The sequence below is a fragment of the Podarcis muralis genome, chromosome 5 (assembly GCF_964188315.1).
Source record: "Podarcis muralis chromosome 5, rPodMur119.hap1.1, whole genome shotgun sequence".
NCBI classification, from domain to species: domain Eukaryota; kingdom Metazoa; phylum Chordata; class Lepidosauria; order Squamata; family Lacertidae; genus Podarcis; species Podarcis muralis.
Window position 1 is genome coordinate 53,108,408 of NC_135659.1, and position 25,856 is coordinate 53,134,263.

The 25,856-nt window shown below is 46.9% G+C and overlaps 3 protein-coding genes and 1 long non-coding RNA gene across 9 annotated transcripts; 3 read left to right on the forward strand and 1 right to left on the reverse strand.

The window, feature by feature from the left end:
• Nucleotides 1–57: 57 nt before the first annotated feature.
• On the forward strand, nucleotides 58–9,685 carry PIF1 (PIF1 5'-to-3' DNA helicase). The gene is made up of 12 exons (XM_028733804.2): nucleotides 58–794; nucleotides 1,524–1,650; nucleotides 2,029–2,154; nucleotides 2,243–2,396; nucleotides 3,053–3,167; nucleotides 3,248–3,354; nucleotides 3,826–3,965; nucleotides 4,463–4,569; nucleotides 5,717–5,804; nucleotides 6,136–6,281; nucleotides 8,308–8,499; nucleotides 9,267–9,685. Exons 1-12 carry the CDS (start codon nucleotides 228–230, stop codon nucleotides 9,318–9,320), a joined length of 1,923 nt encoding a protein of 640 aa, XP_028589637.2. The 5' UTR covers nucleotides 58–227; the 3' UTR covers nucleotides 9,321–9,685.
• LOC144327807 (uncharacterized) lies at nucleotides 7,095–7,632 on the forward strand. The gene is made up of 2 exons (XR_013392946.1): nucleotides 7,095–7,304; nucleotides 7,410–7,632. It is a non-coding gene; the product is annotated as an uncharacterized LOC144327807 (long non-coding RNA).
• Nucleotides 9,318–13,752, reverse strand: SNAPC2 (small nuclear RNA activating complex polypeptide 2). 4 transcript variants are annotated; one of them, XM_077928834.1, is made up of 7 exons: nucleotides 13,581–13,719; nucleotides 13,305–13,485; nucleotides 12,810–12,923; nucleotides 12,654–12,722; nucleotides 12,141–12,411; nucleotides 11,129–11,248; nucleotides 9,318–9,520 (listed from the first exon to the last, which is right to left on the reverse strand). In XM_077928834.1, exons 2-7 carry the CDS (start codon nucleotides 13,479–13,481, stop codon nucleotides 9,501–9,503), a joined length of 771 nt encoding a protein of 256 aa, XP_077784960.1. In that variant the 5' UTR covers nucleotides 13,482–13,485; nucleotides 13,581–13,719; the 3' UTR covers nucleotides 9,318–9,500. The 4 variants fall into 4 exon arrangements, with proteins under 4 accessions (XP_077784960.1, XP_028589643.2, XP_028589642.2 ...); XM_028733810.2 differs by lacking the exon at nucleotides 9,318–9,520 and having other exon boundaries at nucleotides 9,659–11,248; nucleotides 13,631–13,752; XM_028733809.2 differs by lacking the exon at nucleotides 9,318–9,520 and having other exon boundaries at nucleotides 9,659–11,248.
• Nucleotides 13,753–13,820: 68 nt separating this feature from the next.
• On the forward strand, nucleotides 13,821–22,230 carry LOC114599148 (zona pellucida-binding protein 2-like). Of its 3 annotated transcripts, XM_028733805.2 has the most exons (10): nucleotides 13,821–14,010; nucleotides 15,260–15,340; nucleotides 15,865–15,978; nucleotides 16,977–17,114; nucleotides 17,461–17,673; nucleotides 18,126–18,226; nucleotides 18,648–18,822; nucleotides 19,689–19,859; nucleotides 20,828–20,906; nucleotides 21,743–22,230. In XM_028733805.2, the coding sequence occupies exons 1-10, from the start codon at nucleotides 13,917–13,919 to the stop codon at nucleotides 22,200–22,202; spliced, it is 1,626 nt and encodes a 541-aa protein (XP_028589638.2). In that variant the 5' UTR covers nucleotides 13,821–13,916; the 3' UTR covers nucleotides 22,203–22,230. The 3 variants fall into 3 exon arrangements, with proteins under 3 accessions (XP_028589638.2, XP_028589641.2, XP_028589640.2); XM_028733808.2 differs by lacking the exon at nucleotides 20,828–20,906; XM_028733807.2 differs by lacking the exon at nucleotides 16,977–17,114.
• The last annotated feature ends 3,626 nt before the right edge of the window (nucleotides 22,231–25,856 follow it).

Genomic DNA, 25,856 nt, shown 5'->3' on the forward strand with positions numbered 1-25,856 from the left:
ATCTCCGGCAGCGCTGATTGGCTGCTGCGACCCCGGTTAAAGGTTTGAATCCGCTTGCGGCAGAAGCGAAGGCACGGCTGGAAGAGTTATTTACGCACATGGGAGAAATAAGCGGCTGCCGAAATCAACGCGAAAGGGAAAGGCAGCAAGAAGTCGGCGTCTTTTCTGTACAGACATTTTAGCAGGTCTCGAATTCTGCGTTGCCTCCTCGTTTTCAGTCGGACGGGATGCAACCAGGCTCCGAAGCGGACGGTCGGGTTCGCTGCACCGTAGCGATCGAGCACCTGGGTGCTGCAGCAGCCCCGAATCGTGTGCTTCTCCGCGATGCTTGGGTCACGCTGGGCCGGGACGAGTTCCAGGAGCTGGTTCTGCAAGTGGCCAGCGCCCTCGGTCCGGGGCGCCCCCAGAACTTCCCCTTGCGGCGGGGTGAAGTGCGGCTGTTCACACGCTTCGTGAAGGAGGGGAAGAGCTCGGTGCAGCTCGGTGCAAACCACAATCACGTGCAGCTGCTGCTCTCTAATTGTCCTCCGGATCGGCTGCGCCGCTTCGTCCGCACGCTGCGCATCAAGCACGCAGCCGCCCAGCGGGGGACCAAGCCTGTGGCTGAGCGAACGCGGCTTCTCGCTAGCCGACCGCGGACGTTCGACACTGTGAGCCCGGTGCAGACTCGCGACTTGCAGCAGGCGAGCGCCCGGCAGGCTCTGACTGACGTGACAAGCACCCCGCGGAAAGGTCAGCCCTTACGCTGCGCGTCTCGGAAGCGGATCCGGAGTGAGTCCATCGATGGGAAACAGGTGAGTCGGCTTCTGTCGAAAAGCATGATCTAGCTGGGAGTTGGATCTGCCCATAATAAAAGGATCTCTGGCCCTCCAGGTATTGTTGGACTCCAACCCCCATCACCCCTGGCATGGCAGTGCTAGCTGGGATTGCTGGGAGTTGGAGTCCAAGGATACCTGGAGGTTCCCCATACTTGGCATAAGAGTGGTGGCTAGTTTCTGAGAAGTGGACATACTCACCTGCTAATCCCATATGCTGAAGTTGCGGTTATGCAAAGTGACAGATTCATGCACTCCTTAGCAAGTTCCATAACTGAGGCCACCACAGAGTAGGCCCTTTCTCCAATGCATGCTGGTCTTACTGGCAGATACCTGAGCAGAACCTCCAAAGTAGTATGGGCAAGGTCAAATTATTATTTTATTTAAACGTAAGACTTATTTCGTCCAATTGAAATTCAAAGAACATCCCTCTGGATAAGAGAAGCATTCTCCTCTCTGGCTGCTGTAATCAAGAGAGATGGGATGGAAAGCTCTCATGAGCACTTTGGATTCAGAGGAGTTTGCCTTTTGAGGAATGTGTTAAGTTCTGTTATGCAGGCAGAATGTTCTAGGCTCAACCCACATAATCTCCAGGTGGGGCTAAAAAACACCCCTGTCTGAAGCTGCTCCCAGTCAGTGGATACAGTACTGAACAAGATGAGCCACTGGTCTGACTCAACATAAGGCAGGTTTCTGTGCTCTTTTCAGGTGGCTGAAAAGCAGCAGGTGAAGAAGACTTGGTCCATGTGCTCCCGAGCAAAACTCTCCCAGGAACAGTCAATGGTGTTGAATGCAGTGCTGAGTGGGAAGAATGTTTTCTTCACAGGCAGTGCTGGTGAGAGAAGAGGGTCAAGGAGGGTCTATGTGTTTGCAGGTTAGAGGTTGTAGTGGCTTCATCTACTATGGTGGGAATCTCGCATTCCTTCCAGGACTGAACAAACCTGGGATTTAAGGTATGTAAAGTTGGTGATTCTGATGTCTCTCTTTTTTGGGGTAGTGGCATGGGGCAGGTGGAGATTTATGAGAGGTACATACCATTGAGTCGACTTTGATTTACAATCTAGGTGTCACTTTTAAAACTGATCAAGTTTTACATCTGCCTCTTGCCATTTAAATGGTTCGGCTTTGAAGGGAAGTATGAATGGTGCTGGAATAATTGTAAAACTGAAATTTAGATTGTGTGCCTCTAAATACAAGGGCTCTCTCTCTGTAGGGACTGGGAAATCCTACCTGCTGAAAAAGATCATAGCCTCGCTGCCTCCAAACAGCACTTACGCCACAGCCAGCACAGGGGTGGCAGCATGTCAGATTGGTGGCACTACTCTCCATGCCTTTGCAGGTAACTGGGATCCTGGGAAAGGAGGGAAGCGGAAATGTGCCTAGTGGTGGGTTACAGCTGACATACTCTTTCCCCTCTCCTTTGATAGGTATTGGGTCAGGAAAAGTCTCCCTACATCAGTGCATTGAGCTGGCTCAGAGACCCGGAATTCGGCAGCAATGGCTGAACTGCCGCCATCTGATCATAGATGAAATCTCCATGGTGGAGGGGGATTTCTTTGATAAACTGGAGGCAGTAGCTAGGTGGGTGGAGCCTTCCTTTTGGGGGATATTGCTGCACTTGCATTAATCCTGTGTGTACATGGCTTTGGGGAGGGTATTAATAGGGCAGAAGACAAAACATTGCATAGTTGTTTTAAAGTTCTGCCTAAGCAGGCACCTGATGCAATTCTGCAGCAAACAGTCTCACACTCACAGCTTTGCCCATGTATTCTCTTCAGTCCCACATCTAGTTTTGGTTAATGCTGTGGCCAGTGCCCACCCAGAGCCACCAGTCAGCATTGCCATCTCTGTGCTTCAGTCCTGTCTGTTTCCCATGCTCCTGTCCATGCACCATAGTTCTAAAATGACTCCTTAAGTATAATGTGGTCTTAGAAGGGGGTTTGCAGCCACAGAGAGAAGCAGAACTGAATTATATTTGTTACTCTGTCTTAGCGTATGCAGAGCATGTGTAAGTGTTGCAAGGGAAACAGGAACAGGGAATCTTCCAGATGCAATTGGATTACAATTCCCACCAGTCCCAAGCAGCATGACCAACAGCCAGGCATCATGGGGACTGCAGTAGAACAACATCTGGAGGGCCACAGGCTTCCCATCCTTGGTCTAGGACATTGCATTTCTTTTCTCTTGGACCAGAATAAAATCTGCTCCCTGAAGGTGTCTCCATTCTCTTTTGGTAGAGCTGTCAGGAAATGTGAGGATCCATTTGGAGGAGTCCAACTCATCGTATGTGGAGACTTCTTGCAGCTGCCTCCTGTCAGCAAATCCTCCGAGCAGCCCAGGTTCTGTTTCCAGGTGTGCTGCTGCTGCTCTTTGTCACTGCATGCTCTTGTCACAGGCTGAGCTATAGTTTGATCAAAGGGTTTCCTTCACAGGCAAAGAGCTGGCGCAAGTGTATCCACCTGAACATGGAGCTGACAGAGGTGCGGAGGCAGACTGACAGGGACTTCATTTCTCTTCTGCATACTGTCCGCCTGGGCAGGTGAGATGCCATCCTCCCCCGGCAGAATATTGGGCTGGGGAGATTCTAATCTCTTGGGGTGGAAGTCCCATGTCTAGAGAGACATCACCAAACATTTGAATGCTGATATAGCTGCTTCTGTCAAGTTGGCTGGCCTGCTCCAATACTTCCTTTAAACTCATTGCACTGTTTGAAATTTGGGTCAAGTACTCTTTGAGGAACCATGGAGAAATGCTGGGAGACACTGGGTTTGGAGGAATGGGGAATTTAGAGGTACTGTGTTTGCTGGGGTATTCCTTCACTTGAAAGCATCCTCGCTCACATACTAGCGATGCACAGAGTTGATCTCCATGTTTTGGTGCTGGTTATGGCCTCATGTTCTCATGGAAAGTAATTTGAATGGGCACAGCAGCAAGCTTGATAGTTCTTCTTGGTCTTCAATGTTTCTCATCAGATACAAATGTCTTCTTAATTTTAATTGTCCCCATTCAGATGCACAGAGGAGGTTACCAGACAGCTAACTCTAACAGCTACCCATCGGGTGGAGAAAGATGGAATCTTGGCTACCCGGTTGTGCACCCACAAGGATGATGTGGAGCTCACAAATGCTAGAAGGCTGGATGAGTTGCCTGGTGAGAATGCTGCAATGACTCCAACTGTGACAAGTAGCCCTTTCCTTTTAGAGACAGACTTTCAGCTAAGAGCTGGGAACCAACCCTTGGGAACTTGCCCTGCCCCTCTTCTTTCTGAATAAAACAACATGAGACCATTATAAAATTAGGCAATACATCCTACTGACACCAATAGTTAAGTTTTCGAGTCCTGATATTCTTGCCACCGCTTTTTGATAGGTGAATACAAGGACACATTTATTTATTTTATAATATTTTATTCTGTTGCTGATATCTGCAGAAGTGGGAAACATATTATGATATGTATTGCATGGAATTTTACAGAATTATGCTTTCAGGATAGTGTGCAGAGTCTAATACTTGGAGCTCACAACACCTGGGGCTGTGGGAGGATGAAACAGCGCCCCCTACATGCAGCTCAGCTATTGGGAAGTAACCCTTTCAAAACACATCAGGCAGGAGGGATGCAAGTTTTTTACATCTTGTCTGTCTTCTAGGAGAACGAAGGTCCTTCAAGGCAGTGGATAGTGACCCTGTACTGGTGAAAACTCTTGATGCACAGTGTCCAGTAAGCAGCAACATTGAACTTAAGCAAGGTGCCCAGGTGAGCATTGCCCAAGCGAGAGGCGGTTCTTTAGTAGGCAATGGAATTTTGCTTTTTTTGTGGGTGGGGGGAAAGGTTTTTATGTTATCTGCTTCTCACACTAGCGCCACAGTCCTGTATTCTTCACCTTTCCCATGGGGTCTCACAAAAGGGGTCCCTAACCCTAGGATACTGGAGTCCTCTTGATGCAGAATATGACAGCATAAAGTGTTACAGGCAAATGCTGGCTGGATCTTACAGGAGCAGGCAAGCAGAGTAATTGTAAAATGAATGGTTTCTATAACAAATATCTATTATATAGGTTGTCTGAGGGAGTCATGGTGGCACTTACAGGTAATTGTTGACTGTAGCTTGGAATGTCAGAGCTATAGGCTTGGACACATTTGCAAACTATTTATATGTGCTCAGTATTTCACCTGCTGAGCAATTCAATTACTCCTTGCATTCTATTAATACTGATTTCTCTCTTACAAATGCGTGGCTGGCTAGCACTGATTATAGCTTCTCAGGAATTGTTACCTGCACTGCCATGGCTAGGTTGGACAGATCTTTACATGACAGAACCTAGAGTATCAGCTGAGTGAAATGATACTCTTATGGACCCTAGTGGCTGCCATTTGCTTTATTTGAGCTGGTTGTGCACTGCTTTCGATAACTTTTAAACCTTAAAACTGGGAAGTCAGGCCATGCCAAATGCCACAGAGTCCTTGACTTTTAAGAGCTGCACCCAGCTATTAAATATGGGTGGCAAATCTGTGATGCTGTTTAACTGTGATTGTATTGTAATATTAAAGTTTAACTGAGACCAGTTACCATTTTCAACACATTATTCACTTTATTAGATGGATTACTAGGTTTTTTTCTGGTCTCATATGTATGTATTTAATATTTGACTGTTTGTTTGGTTATCTACCTTGTGTGCTGCCTTCTTGAAAAGTAGGATAAAAGTGTATACAATGAATAACATCCAAACAAGTATGAGGCTTTCCCTACCCGAGGAACAGGGTGGGGACATTCTTGTTTGTTTTCAGTGGCAGTTATTGAGACTCTACTGTTAATGCTGACTATGTACAATAAAGTCGACTGACCGGACAGGTGAAAGCTAGGACGTTTTTCTTCATTAGTAATTTTTACATTCTTTCACTAGGTGATGCTTACTAAGAATCTTGATGTGTCCCAAGGTCTTGTGAATGGGGCTCGTGGAGTTGTGATTGGATTTGAAGCAGAAGGAAAAGGTTAGTTTCTGACAGATGCACTTATCACCCATGACTGGGTGTTCTTCGGGCTGTGTCTGAACTCTTCTAGATTCACAATGAAACTTTGGTGGGTGCCTCTGCACTGTGCCAGAGGTGGAGGATTTTTTGAGACATAGTTGCTGTTCTTTGCCATCCAGTTTTTTGTACATGAGCTGCTATTCTATTGGCGTCCCATTTGCAAGAACTCAAGTGGATGAGTTCTAGGCTGCCTTGCAGTATCTCCTTAAAGACAATAGATATTTGGGAGGTTACCTGGCCCTGACTCCTGGGCATAGGAGATCAAAGTTCTGACTTGGCTCTCTTTCTACAGGGCTACCGAAAGTGAGATTTCTGTGTGGTGTCACTAGTGTTGTTGGGTTGGAACGATGGGTTTTAAAGGGACCAGCAGGAATTTATCTGAGTCGCCAGCAGCTGCCGCTGAAACTTGCCTGGGCCATTTCCATCCACAAGAGCCAGGTTAGTGATACATTGTGTGATATTCTGTACAAGAAATCAAGACAGTAAAAATGGTCCATAATGGGACGTCTGTAAGGAACTTGTGTTTACAGTGGTACCCCGCAAGACGAACGCCTCGCAAGACGGAAAACCCGCTAGACGAAAGGGTTTTCCGTTTTGGAGGCGCTTCGCAAAACGAATTTCCCTATGGGCTTGCTTCGCAAGACGAAAGCCCATAGGGAAATCTCCAGGACAGCGGGGAAGCGCAGCGCGTCTTCCCCACTGTCCTCGGACCTCCTCCGAAGCCTGGCGGCGGGGCGGAGAGACCTCTTCCCGCCGCCAGGCTTCGGAAGGATGCTCCGAAGCTAAAGAAGCTAAAGCAGCCTGCCGCGACCCTCTCCCGGCTGGAGATGTGACGCGCGCCTATGGCAGGAACCTCCATAGGCGCCCGTCACCTCTCCAGCCGGGAGAGCGCGCGCGGGGCTAAATCAGCCCCCCGCGACCCTCTCCCGGCTGGAGAAGTGACGCGCGCCTATGGCAGGAGCCTCCATAGGCGCCCGTCACCTCTCCAGCCGGGAGAGCGCGCGCGGGGCTAAACCAGCCCCCCGCGACCCTCTCCCAGGTGACGCGCGCCTATGGCAGGAGCCTCCATAGCCGAGCGTCACCTCTCCAGCTGGGAGAGCGCGCGCGTGGGGCTAAAGCAGCCCCCCGCGACCCTCTCCCAGGTGATGCGCGCCTATGGCAGTAGCCTCCATAGGTGCACGTCACCTCTCCAACCGGGAGAGCGCGCGCGGGGCTAAAGAAACCCCCCGCGACCCTCTCCCGGCTGGAGATGTGACGCGCGCCTATGGCAGGAACCTCCATAGGAGCCCGTCACCTCTCCAGCCGGGAGAGCGCGCGCGGGGCTAAACCAGCCCCCCGCGACCCTCTCCCGGCTGGAGAAGTGACGCGCGCCTATGGCAGGAGCCTCCATAGGCGCCCGTCACCTCTCCAGCCGGGAGAGCGCGCGCGGGGCTAAACCAGCCCCCCGCGACCCTCTCCCAGGTGACGCGCGCCTATGGCAGGAACCTCCATAGGCGCCCGTCACCTCTCCAGCCGGGAGAGCGCGCGCGGGGCTAAAGAAGCCATAGCCCCGCGACCCTCTCCCAGCTGGAGAAGTGACGCGTGACTATGGCAGCAGCCTCTGAAGGATGCACCGAAGCCTGGCGTGGGGGGGGGGGCGGAGAGACCTTCTCCCCGCGCCAGCCTTCGGATGGCTGTCCTGAAGACTTGGGGTGGGAGAAGGGTTTTCCTTCCCACCGCCAACATTCAGAATGCTGTTCTGAATGTTGGCGGTGGGGAGGAAAAACCCTCCTCCCACGCAAGCCCCGGGAACAGAGGGAAAGCGCTGCGCGCCTTCCCCTCTGTTCCCGTACCTGTGCTGAAGGCTTGCGGTGGGGAGAAAAGCCCTTCTCCGCACCGCCAGCCTGGCAAGCGGTTTCCCTAGGAACGCATTAATTGATTTTCAATGCATTCCTATGGGAAACCGTGCTTCGCAAGACGAAAAACTCGCAAGAAGAAAAAACTTGCGGAACGAATTAATTTCGTCTTGCGAGGCACCACTGTATCTAGATTTATCTGTACTAAAGCTCCCACCAAAGTTACTACGGTTCTGGGACGTTACCAGTTGGGCCCCACATCTATGCAGGATCTGTAAGAATCTGCTCATTTGCCTTGCCCCCCCCCCCCCCCGCGATTAATTATAAGTTAGTGGAATCTAGGCAAACCATTCCTGTACAACAGTCTCACTCAGGCTGTTTTCCTTGCAACATGTGGCTGTTCTAGAAACACTGGAAAATCACACCACCCTGCAAACAAAATTATAAAGGGTGAGGGAACTGTGGAAATGTTGTTCAGCAGTGTTAATTCTTCCTATTTGCCTAGTAGCCATTTTGCGGAATGAAGCATCATACATAAAATATATAGGTACTTTACTGTACTATGGGGTGCACATACTTATCAGAATAACTAGGGAGTATCTGCTTCCTGACTTTTTCTCTTTTACTAGGGTATGTCTCTGGACTGCGTTGAGATTTCCTTGGCTCGTGTTTTTGAATTTGGCCAGGCTTATGTAGCACTTTCTCGAGCACGTAGCCTTGCAGGTCTTCGTGTTCTGGATTTTGATCCCAAGGTAGTGAGAGCCAATCCATACGTGTTGCAGTTCTACAAGCACTTGAAGAGAGAAAAATTTCTAACCCAGGTAAAGTGATAATCTGCCACTAGGCTACCATAACCATCTGCAACGTAGACATTCTGATTTTGTGTTGTATAAACTGCAAAGGGAGGAGGGTGGGAGAAAGGAAGGGCAATATAGGAGCCTGGAACAAGGGCCACAGGTGACTAATGGCATTGTGAATTAGGGATATCTGGCCACCATTCCTCTGTAACCCTGAAATAGACACAACGCTCTTGAGCGATTATCTGTCTGCAGCCCTAATTGCAAAATGTATCTTCCCTACATTTCCCTCTCCAAAGAAGAATATACTGTTACAAGCTCATACTTTATTAAAGAAAAAAGTAGTGGAAGGTCATAGTCCTTCCATATGGCAGAAATGTCCCATCCCCCCCAGGGGATCACAGTGGCAGAGCAAGCTGATTGGGCACCTGGGGAGGCACACATGCCCTGTGCCCAGGGGCGGGGCCACCCAAGCCGGGGCAGTGGGGCCTCGGAGGAGTCTGCCTGCCTTCTCCCACTCAGCCGCCCTACAGCTGAGGGAGAGGCGTCGGGTGGACCGTTTGGGGCAGTGTGGAGCCTGCGGGCGCCCAAGTCATTGTGTCACTCCCAAGAGAGACGCGTGGCTCAGGCGTGTTGTGGGCCCTGCGGTGAGTGCCACCCTGCATTTTGTCACCCCCCCTCAGTGGTGAAACCTGGGGCGGCCCACCCCCACCACACACCCCTTCCTCCACCCCTGGGGGATCATACAAAGTGTGAGTAGCTGTGTATAATTTGTTACTTTTGTTCTTTAGGCTTTGCTGCACTCCTCTATTCAAGCTAATAAAGAAAATGAAGAAGCTGCCTGAACTTGACATACTTTTATTGCTCCTTGTACTTTTATTGAATCTACACCACTAAGTGGGAAACTTCTTCCATGGAGAATCAGCTCAGCTCATGGATTTTCTGCACTGCAGCTCCTGATACTTCCAGGATCATTCTGTTTTCTAGCATTAGAACATCATCCTGGAAACATTTTCCACAGACTATCATAGTTCAAGAGATGAACCTAAAAGTCAATTTTTTAACCAAAAACTGTTATTAGGACGGAAGTAAGATGTTCTGCTATAATACCTTCAAGAAGTCTTTTAATTCAAACATCAGCATTGACAGTATTGCACCTATGACAAGAGTTTGACACACTGAATAATAAAGAATGCACTTTATTTTTAAAGGACATAAAAGTGAATGAAATTACTGCTCTCAGTGCAGCACATAATGCGTGTACGACATGCCAAGAGTCTGAGTTTACAAAGATGGCACACTAGTCTTCTAGGACCTGCCTGTTACTTACATTCTCTACAGAGGCCTCTTCAAATAAAATAAATAAAGCAAAGATGCTAAATTGTAGTAATTTGTTAAACTATATATGCATGTTGCCAATTTAGGAGCTAGGAACTCCTTCCCAAGTTAACATGGTTCAGTTAAAATTCAGATTTTGAGAAGTGCATTTAATCTATGTTTGAAGTAATAATTACTTAAGGTGCTAGTTATGTTATGTTACAAAGTATGCTTTCTTTCCCCAGTCCCACCAGTTTATGGCAAATACTGCTATGAGCTGTTATGAGTCCAAGTATATCCATACTAATATCTCCTTAATAAAATAAGTACTAATGCTACATGGAGGGTTTACGTTTTGACACAGGCTGCTGTAGCATTTATGCTTCTATGCTATAACATAGTAACTTCATCTTTGCATTCTTCAGTGCCTACAACTATAACAGTTCAGTATTGTGTTAGTGGTAGATGGGGGGCATTTCTTCCAAGAAGATATACTGCATCATCAAGCACTGCTTAACAGTAACATTCCTAAGCATGTTATAAGTTGACTTTGCCTAGTTTATTTCAGTTAAAGCCTTCATGGCTTCTATAGCTCCTCAAACCATATTGAAGGTAACCCCTGGTGAGCATGTTACAGGTAGAAGGCACTTGGCAAGTAATATGAGATTATTACAGCTTTGCAACTGATATTTTTGTAGTCCATATTTTTTTTTTAAAAAACGGTTATTACAAAATAATTTGACTATTCTGTGACTCAGGAATGATATTCACCATCACTTATTTTACTAACCACAATGATCTGTAGACCAAGGTCAAGATTAACACTCAAGGCCATCTCTGAGCTGCTACATAGCAACTGGCCAAATAAGATCTAGCAGCTGTCATGGAGTAGTAAGACCAGACTTCAGTGTAATACAAAACAAGTATCATACTCACGAGCCAAGGTGTAAAAGAGCAGGTCAGGCTGCTTAACCCCCATGCTACGATGAGGGGGATCATGGCTAAGGAAAGCTCAGCAAGCTTGTTTAGTCTTCCCACACATGTTATGAGAGGGCATAGTTCATTACTGGGCAGCACAGAATCCAGTTCCCTCAGTCAAAGCTTTCTTCTTTACGTGCAAGGATAGCTAAAGGAAACAAGAATGGATTCAAAGGGCAGATACCCAGAGTCTTCCAGTCCATGGCAGAGGCAGAAGTTGCATCATCTTTGGAAGTGGTAGGAGAACTACTACTCTCCTCCTGTAGTGGTAAGCCACTTGTAGCTGGCTGCACATGCGGAAATAGCTCCCCATTATTGTTTACAGGCTGGTTGCCCTCTTTCATTCTGCTTCTTTCACCTGTGTAGTGGGTGTTCAACTCTGTGTAACATTTGTGCATGTGACTCTTCAGCTTCTTAAAGTCCAGAAAGCCCAGCTCTTCTGGCAGTGACAGTAGCAAATCTAGTACCACAGCTGACTCTGCAGAAAGCAAGCAAAATGTATGAGGAGAGTGGCTACACTCACTTTGGCAGAAACATAGGCAGGATTTTTTTATCTCCTGCTCTCCAGAGATTCTGCTCTTACAGATTCTGAAACTTCACCCTGCCTCCAACATGTGTAACAAATGAAGTAGAAAATTTTCTCACATTAACAGCTAAGCTATTTTAGATTTTTAAAAATTATGTCTTAGAGGTTAAGGATAACTTTCTAAATAAGAAGTTTTATTTTAAAAACTGGAAATCTGATGAGAACCTTTTATCTGTTTTACATTATATGACAAGTTGCTGCTTCCTCTCACCTAGGAAAACTCTACCTGTCTCCACACTCACGGGCCACTCATATTTTCACTGGGTGGGGTGGGGAGAAACATAACAAACAATTCCCTTCTGAAATGTTTTCCTTAGTCCCTCAAATCCCACCCATCATCCACAACAGTAACCTCAAAGGTTACCCAGCAAGGTGGTTGTTGCTTTTAGTAGCACTAAATATGTTGGAAGTTTTGGCAGAAGGAGTACAGTTTTTGGCAGGACACATAGTGTTTCCAGTCCTAGGGGATGCTCCATTTCTGGGAAGCGTTTTTAAGATTTAGTGTCCAGCCCTTCAGCTGAACTAGAACTCCACAGCCGATGACAAAAATGGCACAATAAAGAAAAAGCAACAGAATAAAAAGGAAGGGATGGAATGATTGCAAATAAAACTCAATAAGGCAGTTTCCATAAGGAGAAATGTTTTTGCCTGGCACGAATAATACAGTAGGCATGCTGTAATAGATGTCTTGGTTACCTGGAGTTACATTCAAGTGCAGAAACATTTCTTCCAGTAGCTGCCTGTTATTTAAATTCATCTTGGTCCAACACAAATGCCGACTTACCACATGGTGGGAGTTCAGGTGCCTTACAGCCACGTGAGATCACAGAAAGGTACTTGTAGATCTTTTCAAAGTCCACATGGAACCCACTGTTTTCTGCAGGGGCTATTTCCTCTACATTTGATGATACAGTTGGTTCATGAGATTCTTCATCGGATTTCCTACTCTCACTATGAAGATTTTGGGATGAACATTGAGAATTCTTTATCACCACTGACTTTGGAGGCACGGAATGGAGCAAGGTGAGTGGCTCAGTAGATGCAATTGTCCAAACCTAATGAGTAGAGAAAAAGTCACAATCAAGTATGGACTTTGTATGCCAAGTAGTCAGGGGTTCTCTAGTAAACCAAATACATTTCCCAGCATTAAATCTGTCTGAAAAGTTATACAAGAACCAAGAGAACCAGGACAGAGCCATGTATTTCAGAGACATTTTGTCAGATGGAGACATACAGATATCTTAAATTACTACACCAAGAACAATATCTATCTTATTAAGATCAGGGAAAAGGTTACCTGGGAAAAAGCAGTTGCCACAGCATCCTCAAGGGGACCTGTCAATTTCTCAGCTAACTCTGTCCATATCTAAAAAAAGGAAGTGTCAGTTGTGTGAATAGCCCTTAGCTTATGTTGTGCCATATCACATTACCTACACTTTTAAAACTCTCATACCTCAATAGGTGCTGGAATAGGAGCATCCTTCTGTTTACGCTGGCGATACTGATATTGTTCCTTGACTGCTTCCTTTGCCACACGCTCTTTCAGGTGCTCCACAAATGCCATGATCTGCAAGAGCAGCACAACTTAGGGGACATACATGGAATGTTTTGGGAAAGACACTATCTATCTTTCTGAAGACATAAAAGCTGAGCATTTCTTCAAGGCAGAAAGTTTGCAATTACTCCCCTTTAACTAGGATTTGCCAGTATGAATGTGTAGAGGATTAATAAAGGAGCATAGGTCCTCTCCCAATTCATCCTCCCATGTCGTCCCTTATGATTTATCTGCCAAGGCCATCTAGCTCTCGTGGCTGACCAGAGATAGAGTCCTCGTCTCCAAACCCTGCATACTGGTCATCAGTCCGCCAACTCGTGGGGTTGTTAGGAAGCTCACAGCCCGGCCAAGTTCGAATCCTGCCCTCCACCACGTGGCCACGCCTCAACCCACCTCTTCTTCATCCCTCGAAGGCAGGTACTTCTTCAACAGCTCGGGCCGCAGCGGACCCTGGCCGTGAGCTCTCAAGGCCCGAAGAAGGCGTCGCTTTTCTGGGTCCGTCCAAGCCTGGCTCGTGGGGGCCGTCCTGTAGCGAGCAGGGGCTGAACGCTGCCTGGAAGGCGGCTTCATGGCGCTGAGAAGAGAAAACAATATAAAGCTAAGAACCTAAAACACGCCCAGGGGTGTCAATTGCCACCCGCCCAGCACCTATTCTCTTTAGCCCCTCACCTCTAGCCACCCGTTCCTGGCTTCTAAGGCGACACAACGCTGCTCGTTACCTTCCGGTAGTCCTCAGTCCTCAAACACAACGCCGCCTAGTTTGCGAAAAGCCATTGCTTCCAGGTTGTCGCAATCGGATGACGTATAAAAACGCGCCGACGGGGGCCGCCGAGGACCAGAAACTATCAGAGGCGAAAGCAACCTTAGCAGCGTCTTCCGCTGGGACGGTGGCGGAGGTGGGTTCTAGAACGCCTCGACGTCACGAAGGAGCTCTAGGCTGCGTAGCAACCGCATGGCTCTTGCAGGGATTCCTGAGACCCCCCCGTTCTCACGGGGGGCTCTAGAATGGGACAGATCGCCCTTAAGTCTGGCTACATGTCTTGCTGGTCGGCCGGCGTCGCTTTGGGGATCCTAGTCCTATTGCTGTGTGATGGGCCCGGTACGGAGAAGGGTGCTGTCGAGGGGCTAGGCTGCAACCGGGTGTCTCCTCGAGGATGTGGTGGTAGCACATCAGAGCTGCAGTCGCTTGTGAAAGAGCCAAGGGCACTGTCTCCTAAACGCCTGCCTGTTATACGAGTTTATTAATTCAATTAACATTCGAATCTGCCCTCAAAAACGGATGGAATCGCCTCGCAGGCAGCTCAAAAACACAATATTCTGGCCCGAAATGGCTCCTTCATGGAGCTAGAGAGCTGAATCGTGAAGTTCAATTTGAGACTTCTGAAACTGACTTTGTATATTGCTATCCTCCTGAGGTCTACCAAATGGTGTCAGGAGCAAGATCCTGGCTGGGGTGGGTGGACAGTACAGAGCCACATTGTACAAAGGTGGCAGTGGGAACAGGATTGGCACCCCATGGAAAAGGGTGGCTCAGCAGGCAGAATTAGCTGTTCCACCCCACAAACCATACACTGGAATAAACTACATACACAAATGAAAATGTATTGTAACAATAACTACATCAAAAAAATAAATATATAATTAATAATTCAACATCTAAGTTACTGCAGTTTAGGGATTTTAACACAGAATTCTAAAACTGGCCAGCGGCAGCCATTAATGCAATCCCATGTGTACTCAGAAGGAAGTCCTGTTGAATTTACTAGGGCTTCCTCTTGGGTATGGTGTTAAGATTGCTGCCTACTTTCCAGGTGAGGAACACTGAGGCTGAGAGATAAGTGATTTCTATAAAGTCACCAATGGCAGATACAGTCATACCTCAGGTTACAGATGCTTCAGGTTGCATGTTTTCGGGTTGCACACCGCTCCAAACCCGGAAGTACAGGAATGGGTTACTTCTGGGTTCAGCACTCGTGCATGTGCAGAAACACTAAATCATGCTTTGCGCATGCACAGAAGTGCCAAATTGCAACCCACGTGTGCGCAGACGCGGCACTGTGAGTTGCGAACGCTGCACGGATCACGTTCGCAACCCAAGCGTCCACTGTATATATCAGTTTTACTCGCTGTTGTGGAAATACTCTGTGTCATCCGGGGATTTGCCAGTATATCCCAATTTAACTTCCGACTCTCCCTGGTCAAAACACAGGAGCTCTGGGGTGGGTTTCAGACCGCACAATGTACCATGAAGCTGGGAACTACCGTTTTATGAACACACAGATACAGCAGACAAGTCTGTAATGATACTTTCCAAAGGAGGGATCATGCTGAAGTCTGCTCCTTTTCAGGCTGTGGACTTCACCTTGACTTGTCTGACAATGGAACTCCTGCAGGACTGGCACGTGTTAGAAAGACAGCTGGAGAGATTGGTGAGAATGTAATAAAGATCAGTTCCATTTAGCTGACACTGCACTAAGTAAAATAAACAAGCAATAAATGGGGACATCGTCTGATCAGCTCGATCCACTGTGGCCTTGTTTCATCCATCTTCAGTGGCCATCTGATCTGTGCCTTGAATCCATGGCCTTGGCACTGTGCTCTGGCCACCTGAGCTAGCCAAGCGATAGGTGATCATTAGATGATTTGAGCCCATTAACACAAAGCCCAACCAAGAACCTTGTTTTCCCATTGCCCTATCACCAATGCCAAATTGATTCTGATTTATTCGTTATTTACTAAATTTAGTAAAAATTTATTAAAAAGCCCAAGACAGAGTACACAGCTCTTCCACCTTCCATTTATCTTCATGGCAACTCTATGAGGTAGATTAGGCTGAGAGGTAGTGGCTGGCTCAAGGTCATCTAGGGAGCTTCATGGCCAAGGGAGGATTTGAACCCAGGTCTTCTTGGTTCTAGTCAGACGTGCAAACCACTATATCTGCCTATTTTTTCAGACACCATCTTTATCCACATTGGTGCCAAGGAATTTACTATCCCCTGCAAGTCTTCAGAGATGGATGTTGTGATTGGTATGAATCCCACCTACAACTGGAGCCTGGAAAATGAAGGTTAGGCCTTATTGCTTGGGACTCTAGGATCTTTCAGTAGATGTCAGGGACAGATGTGTGAGGGAAAGAAGAGGATGGATTACTTGGGAAAAGGCACCTGTTGGTGTCCCAGGCCTGCCAATGTTTTTTCTAGAATGATCAGCAACAGAGATTTTTTTGCACCTCAGACTGATTTGAACTTTAGCACCCAAGATAAATATTTCCCAAGCATTTTATGTTGAGAATTAGTTTAGTCTTGCCTATGCCCTCTGTGTCCTTGTGCCTTGGGCAAGAGCCCATGTTATGTCTGTCCTCCTCCTAATGCTACAGAGAGGCCATTATGTGGCTAAATTTGGAGTGAGTGGGGATTGGGCCATGTGGATTTCATTAAGGAGCCCATCTTTACCTCTTATACCAGTTCAATCCCTGCTTGGGGTGAGGCTTGAAGATGCATGAAAAGGTAACTTGCAAACACATTGATGCATCTGTTAAGTTTCCCAGATGTGAAACCAAGTTGACCTGAAACTGACCGCGTCTGGAGAGATTATTCTTCGCAACAGGCATATTGGCAAAAACATCAGAACTACTGGAAATGAAATTGACCCAGAGCTCAGCTTTTTAAGGTTCCTGTTACTTAAAAGTTATGACTGAAGCAAGCTGTGAGACAACTGACTTTTCCAAACCCAAAACTTGGTTGTAAAATAGTATCAGCATGTCACAAAATATTGACTAACTGTACCTGCCAATCTAAGCTACCCAGTGCATGGTTCCTATAATAAGAAAATACGGTGTAGAATGTCGGGATTCAAGAAAGGTATTTTGTATGGGCATTCATGGCATAAGGGCAGCAGAAAATAATTAGACTCTCTCAATGCATCCATGTACCAATGAGCCGAGAGCCACATGAAGCTATAGAAGTATTAAAAGACAGGGGGTTTCTCTTGACCTCAGTATTGGTGCCTAAGCTGGTTGTAACAGAACATTGTTCTCCTTAGGCTGATTCTGCCCTCTACTTTCAGGAACCCATCCCCTCAGTGGTGATGCTTCCCTGACTCTACATGATTTTCATACTGATGACAGTGGACTGTATGTCTGCACAGTCTCCTACACCACGGATGGCCAGCTCCATACTAAAACTTTCTATCACACAGTGGTGGGTGAGTGGATTCCAGATGTCTTGAAGGATAGTGAAACAAAGGGGGCTGAACTATTTGACTAGATGGGTGATTGGCTGGAACCAGGAGGAAGCTAGTGGAGGGGGGGGGGGACATATACTGGGAGAAATTTTGGCCTGTGGCCAGACGCTGTGGCCAAACATAGGTGGTTTCTCTGTTCTCCTAAGGATCCACTGTCTTTCTTAGGTGTTTACAATTTCTTTCCGTACTCTTTAACTTCTTAATAGTGGACATGATGTGGAAGATGTGACTTTTGCCGTCTTTTGAGCTCCTGTTTTTGTAGGAGAAGCTGCCTTCCAGATTCCCCTTCCTCTGCCTCTTTCCCCAGGCTACCACATACGTGCAGAGCTGCACGTCCTACTGCTTTTTCAGTGCAACTCTTGCGATGAGGAATTGACGCACGGGTTCCTGAAGACCCTGCGAGAGCATCTGAGCGAGGTGGTGCACCACCTCCACTGTGAACTTCTGCTTGGCGCCATCAGCTGCTTCCCCACCATGGAGAAACCCTTGGATGAGTTCAACTTCCAGGTAGAGCTTGAAGGTCAGAGCCAAGAAATTCAGGGTGTTTCTAGACGATGGCAGTCAGGTTGGCTGGGTTCAGTCACAGTTTGGGGAGGAAGTGAAGTTTGGAGCAGGAGAGGCTCGTGCAGAAAGGCAGGATTTCACCAGCTAGGACTGCCTACTGAAAACACCAGAAGTAAGTGTAGCCTCAGTGTGTGTCTTTGCTGAGAACAGACAGATTTTGGGTAAAGGTACATTCCCTTGGATTGGCCGGAGGAACATTTCTTAAGCAGCAAGGGTGGCAATGGATATGTATCATGATCTGGAGGGTTGCGCTAAGTTGAATTAACATAATTTACTGCATTCATGCAAGCATCATATAGTGGATCTGTTTTGCCATATCCTGGAATGAGGGTTTGGACTCTGTGTGCACAGATGGAAGAGCGAGCCTATTGGCAAAGGGACCGTAACATATTTATCATTGTTTTCTAGTATCTCCTTTTGGGAAGGGCTGGGATAAGTTCTGCTCCCCCAAGGCTGATGCACTGGAATTTGATTGTTATAATGGAGCTGTCTTGAGCAATCTGCAGCAGGTACGTCACCAAACCTCATCTCTCCCCTACCAGGAAATAAGTTTGCTGGGGCTTTGTACCTACATATGTTGCTGAGCTGCAAAGGGAAACCATGTCTTTTATCTTCTGGAACAAGGCTAATGTGCATCGCTGCACATGGAATGACTGGGGTTATTTACTTTGAGGCAATACAAGCAAGAATCGCATGGTTATGCATATTTCGAAGAAACGATGGGTGCTTGCATTCTAGGCATTTACAATGGAATTGCCACGTTTTGTTCACTCACTCTTGTGATGACCCTGTCTTCAGATTCTTATCCTTCTCTGTTTTCCCTGCAATCCTGTTTTCCTTCCCTTTTCAGAAAAACAGATCAATAACAAAAAGCAGACCTCCCAGTCTTCCTTCCCCCACTCTTGAACCACCCTATGCATCTCCCTACAGGCCGAGGAAGCAATAACCATATTCATGGAGAACAACAAACGTTTCCCCTTGGGAGAGGCGCCCACCTCCCGCACCTCCTTCGTCAACACCTTTGTCAACTTCCTGGAGGGTGGAACATGCCTGGAAGGTTATGGACAGACCCCGGAGCTACAGGCACGCTGTCCCGACTGCTGTAGTGAGTGGAGCAGGTGATCCATGAGCTGCTGCCTCATCCCTCCTCAGACGCTGCCTCTGGTCCCATAGGCTGCAGTGTTTGTTCATGCCACTGGGAAGCCTCTCGCCACATTTGTTCTTAGCTGTCACCCCAGCCTTTGCAAACCCAGTGCCTTCCAGATGTTTTGGAACACAACTCCCACCAGCCCCAAAACATCTGGAGAGCACTGGGTTTGTAATGGCTCTCTTCTCTCTACCTTCCCTTCCTCTAGAGCAGTGTTTCCCAACCTTGGGTCTCCAGCTGTTTTTGGAGTACAACTCCCATCATCCCTAGCTAGCAAGACCAGTGGTCAGGGATGATGGGAACTGTCATCTGAAAACAGCTGGAGACCCAAGGTTGGGAAAGACTGTTCTAGAGTTTCACTGTAGCTCTGCCAGGTGCCCTTGGGCTGTGTACACTTTAGTTTTCACCCCTCGTGGAGCTATATTTCTCAGCAACCTTAACAAACTACAGTTCCCAATATTTTTTGGGGGAAGTCACGTGCTTTAAATGCATGGTGTGTACACAGCCCTTGGATCCGACCTGTAATTCCATCCAGTCAGAGCTATTTTGTCCACCTGTTTAACACATTGCACTAAGCATGACTCCCTCGACTCCAGGAAGAGACATCTTCTCCACAACTCCTTTGAGGAGCACAATTGAAAAACGATGCCCCTTGGGTAGGGCTCACACGGTATGCGGCCAGCTTTGAAAACCCTCTCTCCCTAATCCCTCCCCACCCCTCCAGCTTAGCTGATGGAGGAATGAAACCTGTGTGCTGTCTATATTTCAGGCTCTGCTTCTTTCGCTCCCCCCTCCATGCCTTTATCTGCCATTTTGCTTGACAGCTGCGTGCCCTCCTGGAACATATAGTGTGTCTGCAGCTGGAAATTGTGTTCCCTGCCCAAACGGATCATACAGCCTGCGCTATGGGGCAACTGTGTGCATTCAGTGCTACCACAACGGGTCAACCTTGCACCCTGCTGCCAGAACAGCTGCAGAATGCATGAGCCCAGAAGGTATGTATCAGGTGGGAGACATGAGGAAGGGCTTCCTGAGAGACCTCTCTGGATTTTCCAGCACTGGTTCTTGGATTTAGCATGCTGAGAGTCAAGCTAGACGCAACGTAAAATATGTTCAAGGTTTTAAAAAATGCACATAGCATCAGCTGTGTGGCTGGGGCTGATAAGTATCATGATTGTAGGGGGTGAAGGGGGGGATTTTAACACTTTCCTTGCCACAGTCCTGAGAAAAATCCCTCCTCTGAAATTGGGAAGATTTGCTGCAAAGGGGAATTTCTTCCCAATGGAAATACTAGCTCCAGAGGAGGGATTTACTTCAGTCCTGGATGCTGGACTTGAATTAGTTTCCTTGGTTCTGTGTTTTATTTAAAAGGTGGCCCCTCACCTGGGTAACAGACAAAGTGATGTAGAAGTAAATTCTTACCACAAGACTCACAACAGGAGAGTTAAATTTCACCTCCTGTGATCGTGTTAATTATCCATCTTCCCTAAGGTGATGCTCTGTATACTTAATGCCCCCTCAAGCCTGTATGTTAAATCCAAAGACAGATTTATCTTCAGATGGCTATGTTCCACCTCCACTATTGGCTGTTGCACTCGTGTCCTGCTTGCAGGCTTCCTGCAGACCTCAGTGAGAACAAGATGCTGAAGGAGGTGGTCCTTTGGCCTGATCTAGCAAGGCTTTTCTTGTGTTCTTAGGTACCTAAGAAACAGCGCTCCTAGACTGCAACCATATATACGAGCATCTAGTGAGGGAACAGTTCTGCGCATGTGTGAATTTGGTCCAAACAGTGTTTGTTTATACTGGCTGCCTATTTCCCTTTGGCCTTTCTTTCCACTGTGATACTTAAGCTCACCTGCTGTTTAACTTAATAGAGGCAGGTGCTACTGCTGGATAGGCAGCTTGGCTCTGGGTGCTGAGGAGAACTGGCACTCTTGAGTGATCTGTGTCTCTTTCCACGCAGTCCCTCCAACACATGGGTTTCCTGCTCTGTTGGTGATCTTTGTCGTCCTGCTGCTTACTTGCCTCTGTATCATTGTGCTGTGAGTTCTGGGTTTTCTTCTTTCCTGTCTAAGCCCACTTCTGTAAAATTTGGTGGGCCAAAGAGATGTGTGGCTGGGCATTAAGTGAGGGCAGGGTCCCAAGAAATGACAGTGGCTGTGCAACCAGTTAGCACAGATAATTGGGGGTGGGGGGTGCCTAGGGAATGCCTCCACTACGGGATCATATATCTGCACCACCAGTTCTCTACTTTCCTGGCTTCTGGGACTAGAGTGCACCAAACAGGTATTGCTTTCATTCCACCTTTGCCCTTCCTCTGAATACAGCCCCCTTGCATAGTTTCCCCACATGCCTTTCTACAATTTGATTATTATCACTTTTCAGTAACCACCACCTGATCCTGGCCAAGATACCCCAACCAGCATATCCTAACCCAGGGGTCAGCAACCTTTTTCAGCCATGGGCCGGTCCACCGTCCCTCAGACCATGTGGTTGGCCGGACTATATTTTGAAAATAATAATAATGAATGAATTCCTATGCCCCACAAATAACCCAGAGATGCATTTTAAATAAAAGCACACACTCCACTCATGTAAAAACACGCTGATTCCCAGACTGTCCGCGGGCTGGATTGAGAAGGCGATTGGGCTGCACCCGGTCCACGGGCCTTGGGTTGCCTACCCCTGCCCTAACCCAACAGAGTTCTTGGGCAAGGGGGATGTTACCACTTTCCTATGAATCTGGCTTCCATATTCCTTATATGTGTCCCTCCCTGTATTTTGCTCATGGGGTTCTGGGCAACCAGAGCTGTATGGGAGGGGTGCCTACTAAGATCCACATGCCTTATGGTAATAAAGATTCCCTGTCTCTGTGCAGCTGCTGCTGGTACTTCCGCCGTAGAAGGAAGAAGAAACAGGATTCTTTTCCTAAAGGTGATGGCGAGACCAAGCAGGAAAAAGAAGTCACAGTCCTTGCTGTTCCGGACTCCCCAAAAGATGACTCTCCCCTGTTGCCTTCTATCACTTTGGAGAATCCTGACAAAGATGACTCTCCCCTGTTGCCTTCTCCCACTTTGGAGAATGCTGAAAAAGATGACTCTCCCTTGTTGCCTTCTATTACTTTGGAGAATCCTGACAAAGATGACTCTCCCCTGTTTCCTTCTCCCACTTTGGAGAATCCTGACCAAGAAGGTGTCATGTTTCCAACTCCTCCCAATCCAGAGGAAGAGCCAGGTGGGGCTATTTTGCCGCCCCTTTTTGAGCTAGAAGAGCAGCCTGTTATTGAAAATGTTGTGTTCCCATCATCCTCACCTGTCTCAGATTTTGAAAGTACATGACTCCCAGTAAATTCATCTCCAACAAACAGACCTGCTTCACGTGTTCTTAAAGGTTGCTGATAATACTAACCACTTGTTCCCTTGCTCAAGGTCTGGGCCCTACAAGGCCTCCTATTTTCTTGAGTTGGGTTCTGCATCTAGAAGATCATGGGAGAACGGAAAACTTCTTCATCACTAGCCATAACCCACTGCACCCCAGTCTCCTAACAAAATCAGTGTTGGAAGTGAGCGGCCTGAAAGGAGACTGAGCTAATCTTTAATTTCTAGAGGGCATGGAGGGTTATGCTCAGACTGGGCAAGCAACTGCAGTGAAGCGGCTGAAGGCTCTAACCTAACAGCACCACAAATGAAGCAGCAAATCCTGCAGTGATTGTTTTGTGCTTCTGGCTATTACCCAACCGAGACGATGTCAATATGTGGTGGCAGCACTGTGGGCTGACCTTTATGAATGGAAGTTGAAAAACCAAGCCAGTTCATTTTGACTGAAACGTCAAAAACAGCAGACTCAAACTCCTCTCCTCCTAGCTACCAAAGGCCTGAACAGATACACGGCTCCTTTATTATTTATGGAGGTGAATTTGGAGACAATTCAAAAGCCTCAGGGCCACTACTGAGAAGGCCCTGCTCCATTCCACAGCAGTCCTGTTGAGCATTAGATACACGGGGGGGCGGGAGGGCTTTCCTGATCATCTTAATAGGTGAGGGAGCTCATATGTGGAAGAGCACTCTCTGAAATATTCTAGAGCCTTTCCCTTGTCATTCCGTCCTGTAGTTAAATAACAGATTTATGATTGGGGATTGCCTGCCTATAGGGAGAGCAGCCACGGTTCTAACTTTTACAACTGTTCAACTGTGTGGTGGGGTTTCTACCTCTTATAAGAACATCTCAGAGTGCCCACAAGTTTTCAGATATTTACAGCTCCCATGGAATGGGTAAATTGGCTTAAAGTCAAATGCATCTACTCAATGCAATCTGATTAAGCAGATGTCAAGTCAATTCATTTTCTGTAGGTCACACGCAGAAGAAATCTGTTACAATGCACAATACAAAACAGAAGCAAAGCCTGAAAATTGCCACTGTTTCCCCACTGTTTTGTGATTTCCCAGAGCCTTGTAACCCCAACTCTAGGTATCTCCTCCCCACTTGTATTCCTTAGCAAATACCTGTTATCATTCTAGCTCCCCTGTTACTAGTTTTCACTATGATCTGGGTATGCTCTCTGGGCTCATCCCTATGTTTTCGTATTTGTTCAGCATAAACAAAGCAGTTCCATTTTATATTGGTTGATATAAAACATAATCTCAGATCAAAGGAGTTCAAAACCTTGCGCATTATGTACTGGGACGTATGTGGGTTTAGCTGAGGTAATCAATTTCAGGCACCGGCAAAGCAAATCAAGAGAAAATGCCAAGCCTCAAGATGGAGAGATACTGTACTCCTCATCAAGTGACATGAAGACATCTTCAGGTGAATGCATCAAGCAATCTGAAATGCTACTCGACTGAATGGTACTTGGCGTTAATGGTGCACACACTCCAGGCAGTTAAGGCGTTACCCAACACAGCCCCAATTGGGAGCTTACAAATGAGAAAAGTCACGTTGAAGGTAGACACGTACACGTGAACTGGAGTTTTAAGAGTACTCTTTTTACACTTGTATCATTGCTAACCAGATTGCTCAAAAGTGTGCCCCAGAGTTTTTTGTGGGACTCACTGTCTTAACCCAGAAATTATCTTCAGGGCACCTTGGAGGTCTCCTGCCCCTTGGACCTTTTGTTGGCAACAATATTTTTTATTATTTTTATGGTAGCAATAATTTGAAGCACACCCCTCTCCTTCCTCCCCTAAAGAGTCCTGGGAACCATAGTTCAAGGGTGCTGCGAATTGTAGCGCTGTGAGGTTTAAACTACAGTTTCTAGAATTCTTTGGAGGAAGTCATTTGGGGTTGGGAATCTTGGAGGTAAAAAAACTACTGGGGGAGGGGGGGTAATAAATGGCCCACAGGTTTCCACCCCTGCCTTAGATCATTTGAAAATGAAATGAAAGCAATTGTGCAATCCATTGCGGCAAGAGATTATTAATTTAAAACATATTAATGTTTCAAAGCAAGGACTCATTAGTGCTTTCCATTAGGGAGCAAGTTTAAAAATAATAATCCATGCCATCAATATCAAGCTAACACAAGTCAGTTCTGTTTTCTAAAGGCTGATGCAAAAGATCTGTCTTGTGGCCACGATGGACAGTGGGGGAGACTCACAATGTGACAGCTTCAATACTTATAAGCTGTACATCTGAAAGATATGGTTGGCTTGGATCACTTCAGAGAGGCTGTTTTCAATGTTACATCCATGACAAATTTAAACTGCTCTTTCCTTTAGTGTGGGTTGAATAAAGCCCAATTCAGAATTACTATAGCTTGGGAAGACGGCTGTTTTTGAATGCTAAGGTGTCCCAATGGGCCTGCCCACCTGGTTCCAAATACTACTTCAAAATGGCCTTGAAGTGGCATAGGATGAAGCCCACCAAGCAGGTAATTTTGCTTCAAGCCCAAGTGGAGGCACACAGGTAAGGCAATAGTGACATCTTGTGGCTGTGACCATTCAAGTCTGACCTTGGTTTGGTACATAGTTCACTGCGGAAGATTGCCCTTTGTGAACTGAATGGATGAAGTTAATTCTGTTGTCTCTCCATATGCAGGACAACCACAGTGTTGGGGCTGCCCATGCCTGTTCTCCGCTGCAAAATGCAGATTGACATTGCAGAGACAGCAGTGCATATGTGTTGTACAAAGGCAGTATTAATGGAAGTTTGTCTCCCTGGAGACATTGCTTCAACTACAGGACTCAAATCCTTTTCATGGGAAGCCTATGGACTCCATGCAAGACTCTTACCTATTCATTTATTTATTTTCAGCTGTTTCCTGTGCATGTGTGTGTGCATAACTGGCATCACACACACACACACACACACACACACACACACACACACACACAGCTCACATTTCTTTGCAGCATAAGCTTATCAACAGAGCCTCCCTTTGCAGGAGTAGTCTACCCCTCCAACAACATGTTTCATTCCTATCAGTTTCCTTACTGCTCTTCACATGTAGACACAGGCAGAGACAAAGGAGGAGCTGTGCTGTATCCTTTTATTCCAAATAGCATACAGCTCCCTGCCCTACCTCTCTTGGTGAGTCAGAAAAAAAGCCAGCTGCACATTCAGTTCCATAAATTATATGTACACACAGAGAGATGCACGCTCAGGGGAGGAAAGTTTGGGGTGCGGGTGGGGAAATCAGCAAGTACCTTTAAAAGAATACATTGCATGCCAGTTTATTTGTCTCAAAAGGTATCATTTTTGGCATCATTGTTAAGTTATTGGGTGCAAAAATAATAACAACGCAGGGGTGTATGCATATATATATTTATCTAACTTGTGTAGGTGTTTGGTATGTGATGCCTATGTTGGGCATCAGCTGCTGTATTCCTAAATAAGTAAGAAGTGGGGAGGGAATGCAGTTAGTTGCTTCCTAAAAATTGAGATGATAGGGCCATGGGATTTCCACCCAAGAAGGGAACGGAAAAAGGCAGCTACCCAGACAGAAGAGGGGCAATTGGAGGACATTCTGCACTCATGCTGCACAGTCTACTCTGC

Bases quoted from the DNA above. Each gene is read 5' to 3' on its own strand.
- LOC114599148 (XM_028733805.2), top strand. From the start codon at position 13,917: ATGGGACAGATCGCCCTTAAGTCTGGCTACATGTCTTGCTGGTCGGCC. The intron at 17,115-17,460 runs GTGAGTGGATTC...CTCTTTCCCCAG, and splicing joins TTTCTATCACACAGTGGTGG to GCTACCACATACGTGCAGAG. The intron at 17,674-18,125 runs GTCAGAGCCAAG...ATTGTTTTCTAG, and splicing joins CTTCCAGGTAGAGCTTGAAG to TATCTCCTTTTGGGAAGGGC.
- PIF1 (XM_028733804.2), top strand. From the start codon at position 228: ATGCAACCAGGCTCCGAAGCGGACGGTCGGGTTCGCTGCACCGTAGCG. The intron at 2,155-2,242 runs GTAACTGGGATC...CTCCTTTGATAG, and splicing joins TACTCTCCATGCCTTTGCAG to GTATTGGGTCAGGAAAAGTC. The intron at 3,966-4,462 runs GTGAGAATGCTG...TCTGTCTTCTAG, and splicing joins AAGGCTGGATGAGTTGCCTG to GAGAACGAAGGTCCTTCAAG.
- SNAPC2 (XM_028733810.2), bottom strand. From the start codon at position 13,481: ATGAAGCCGCCTTCCAGGCAGCGTTCAGCCCCTGCTCGCTACAGGACG. The intron at 12,412-12,653 runs GTAACCTTTTCC...TCTACTCATTAG, and splicing joins TGGCAACTGCTTTTTCCCAG to GTTTGGACAATTGCATCTAC. The intron at 11,249-12,140 runs GTAAGTCGGCAT...TGCTTTCTGCAG, and splicing joins ACCTGAACTCCCACCATGTG to AGTCAGCTGTGGTACTAGAT.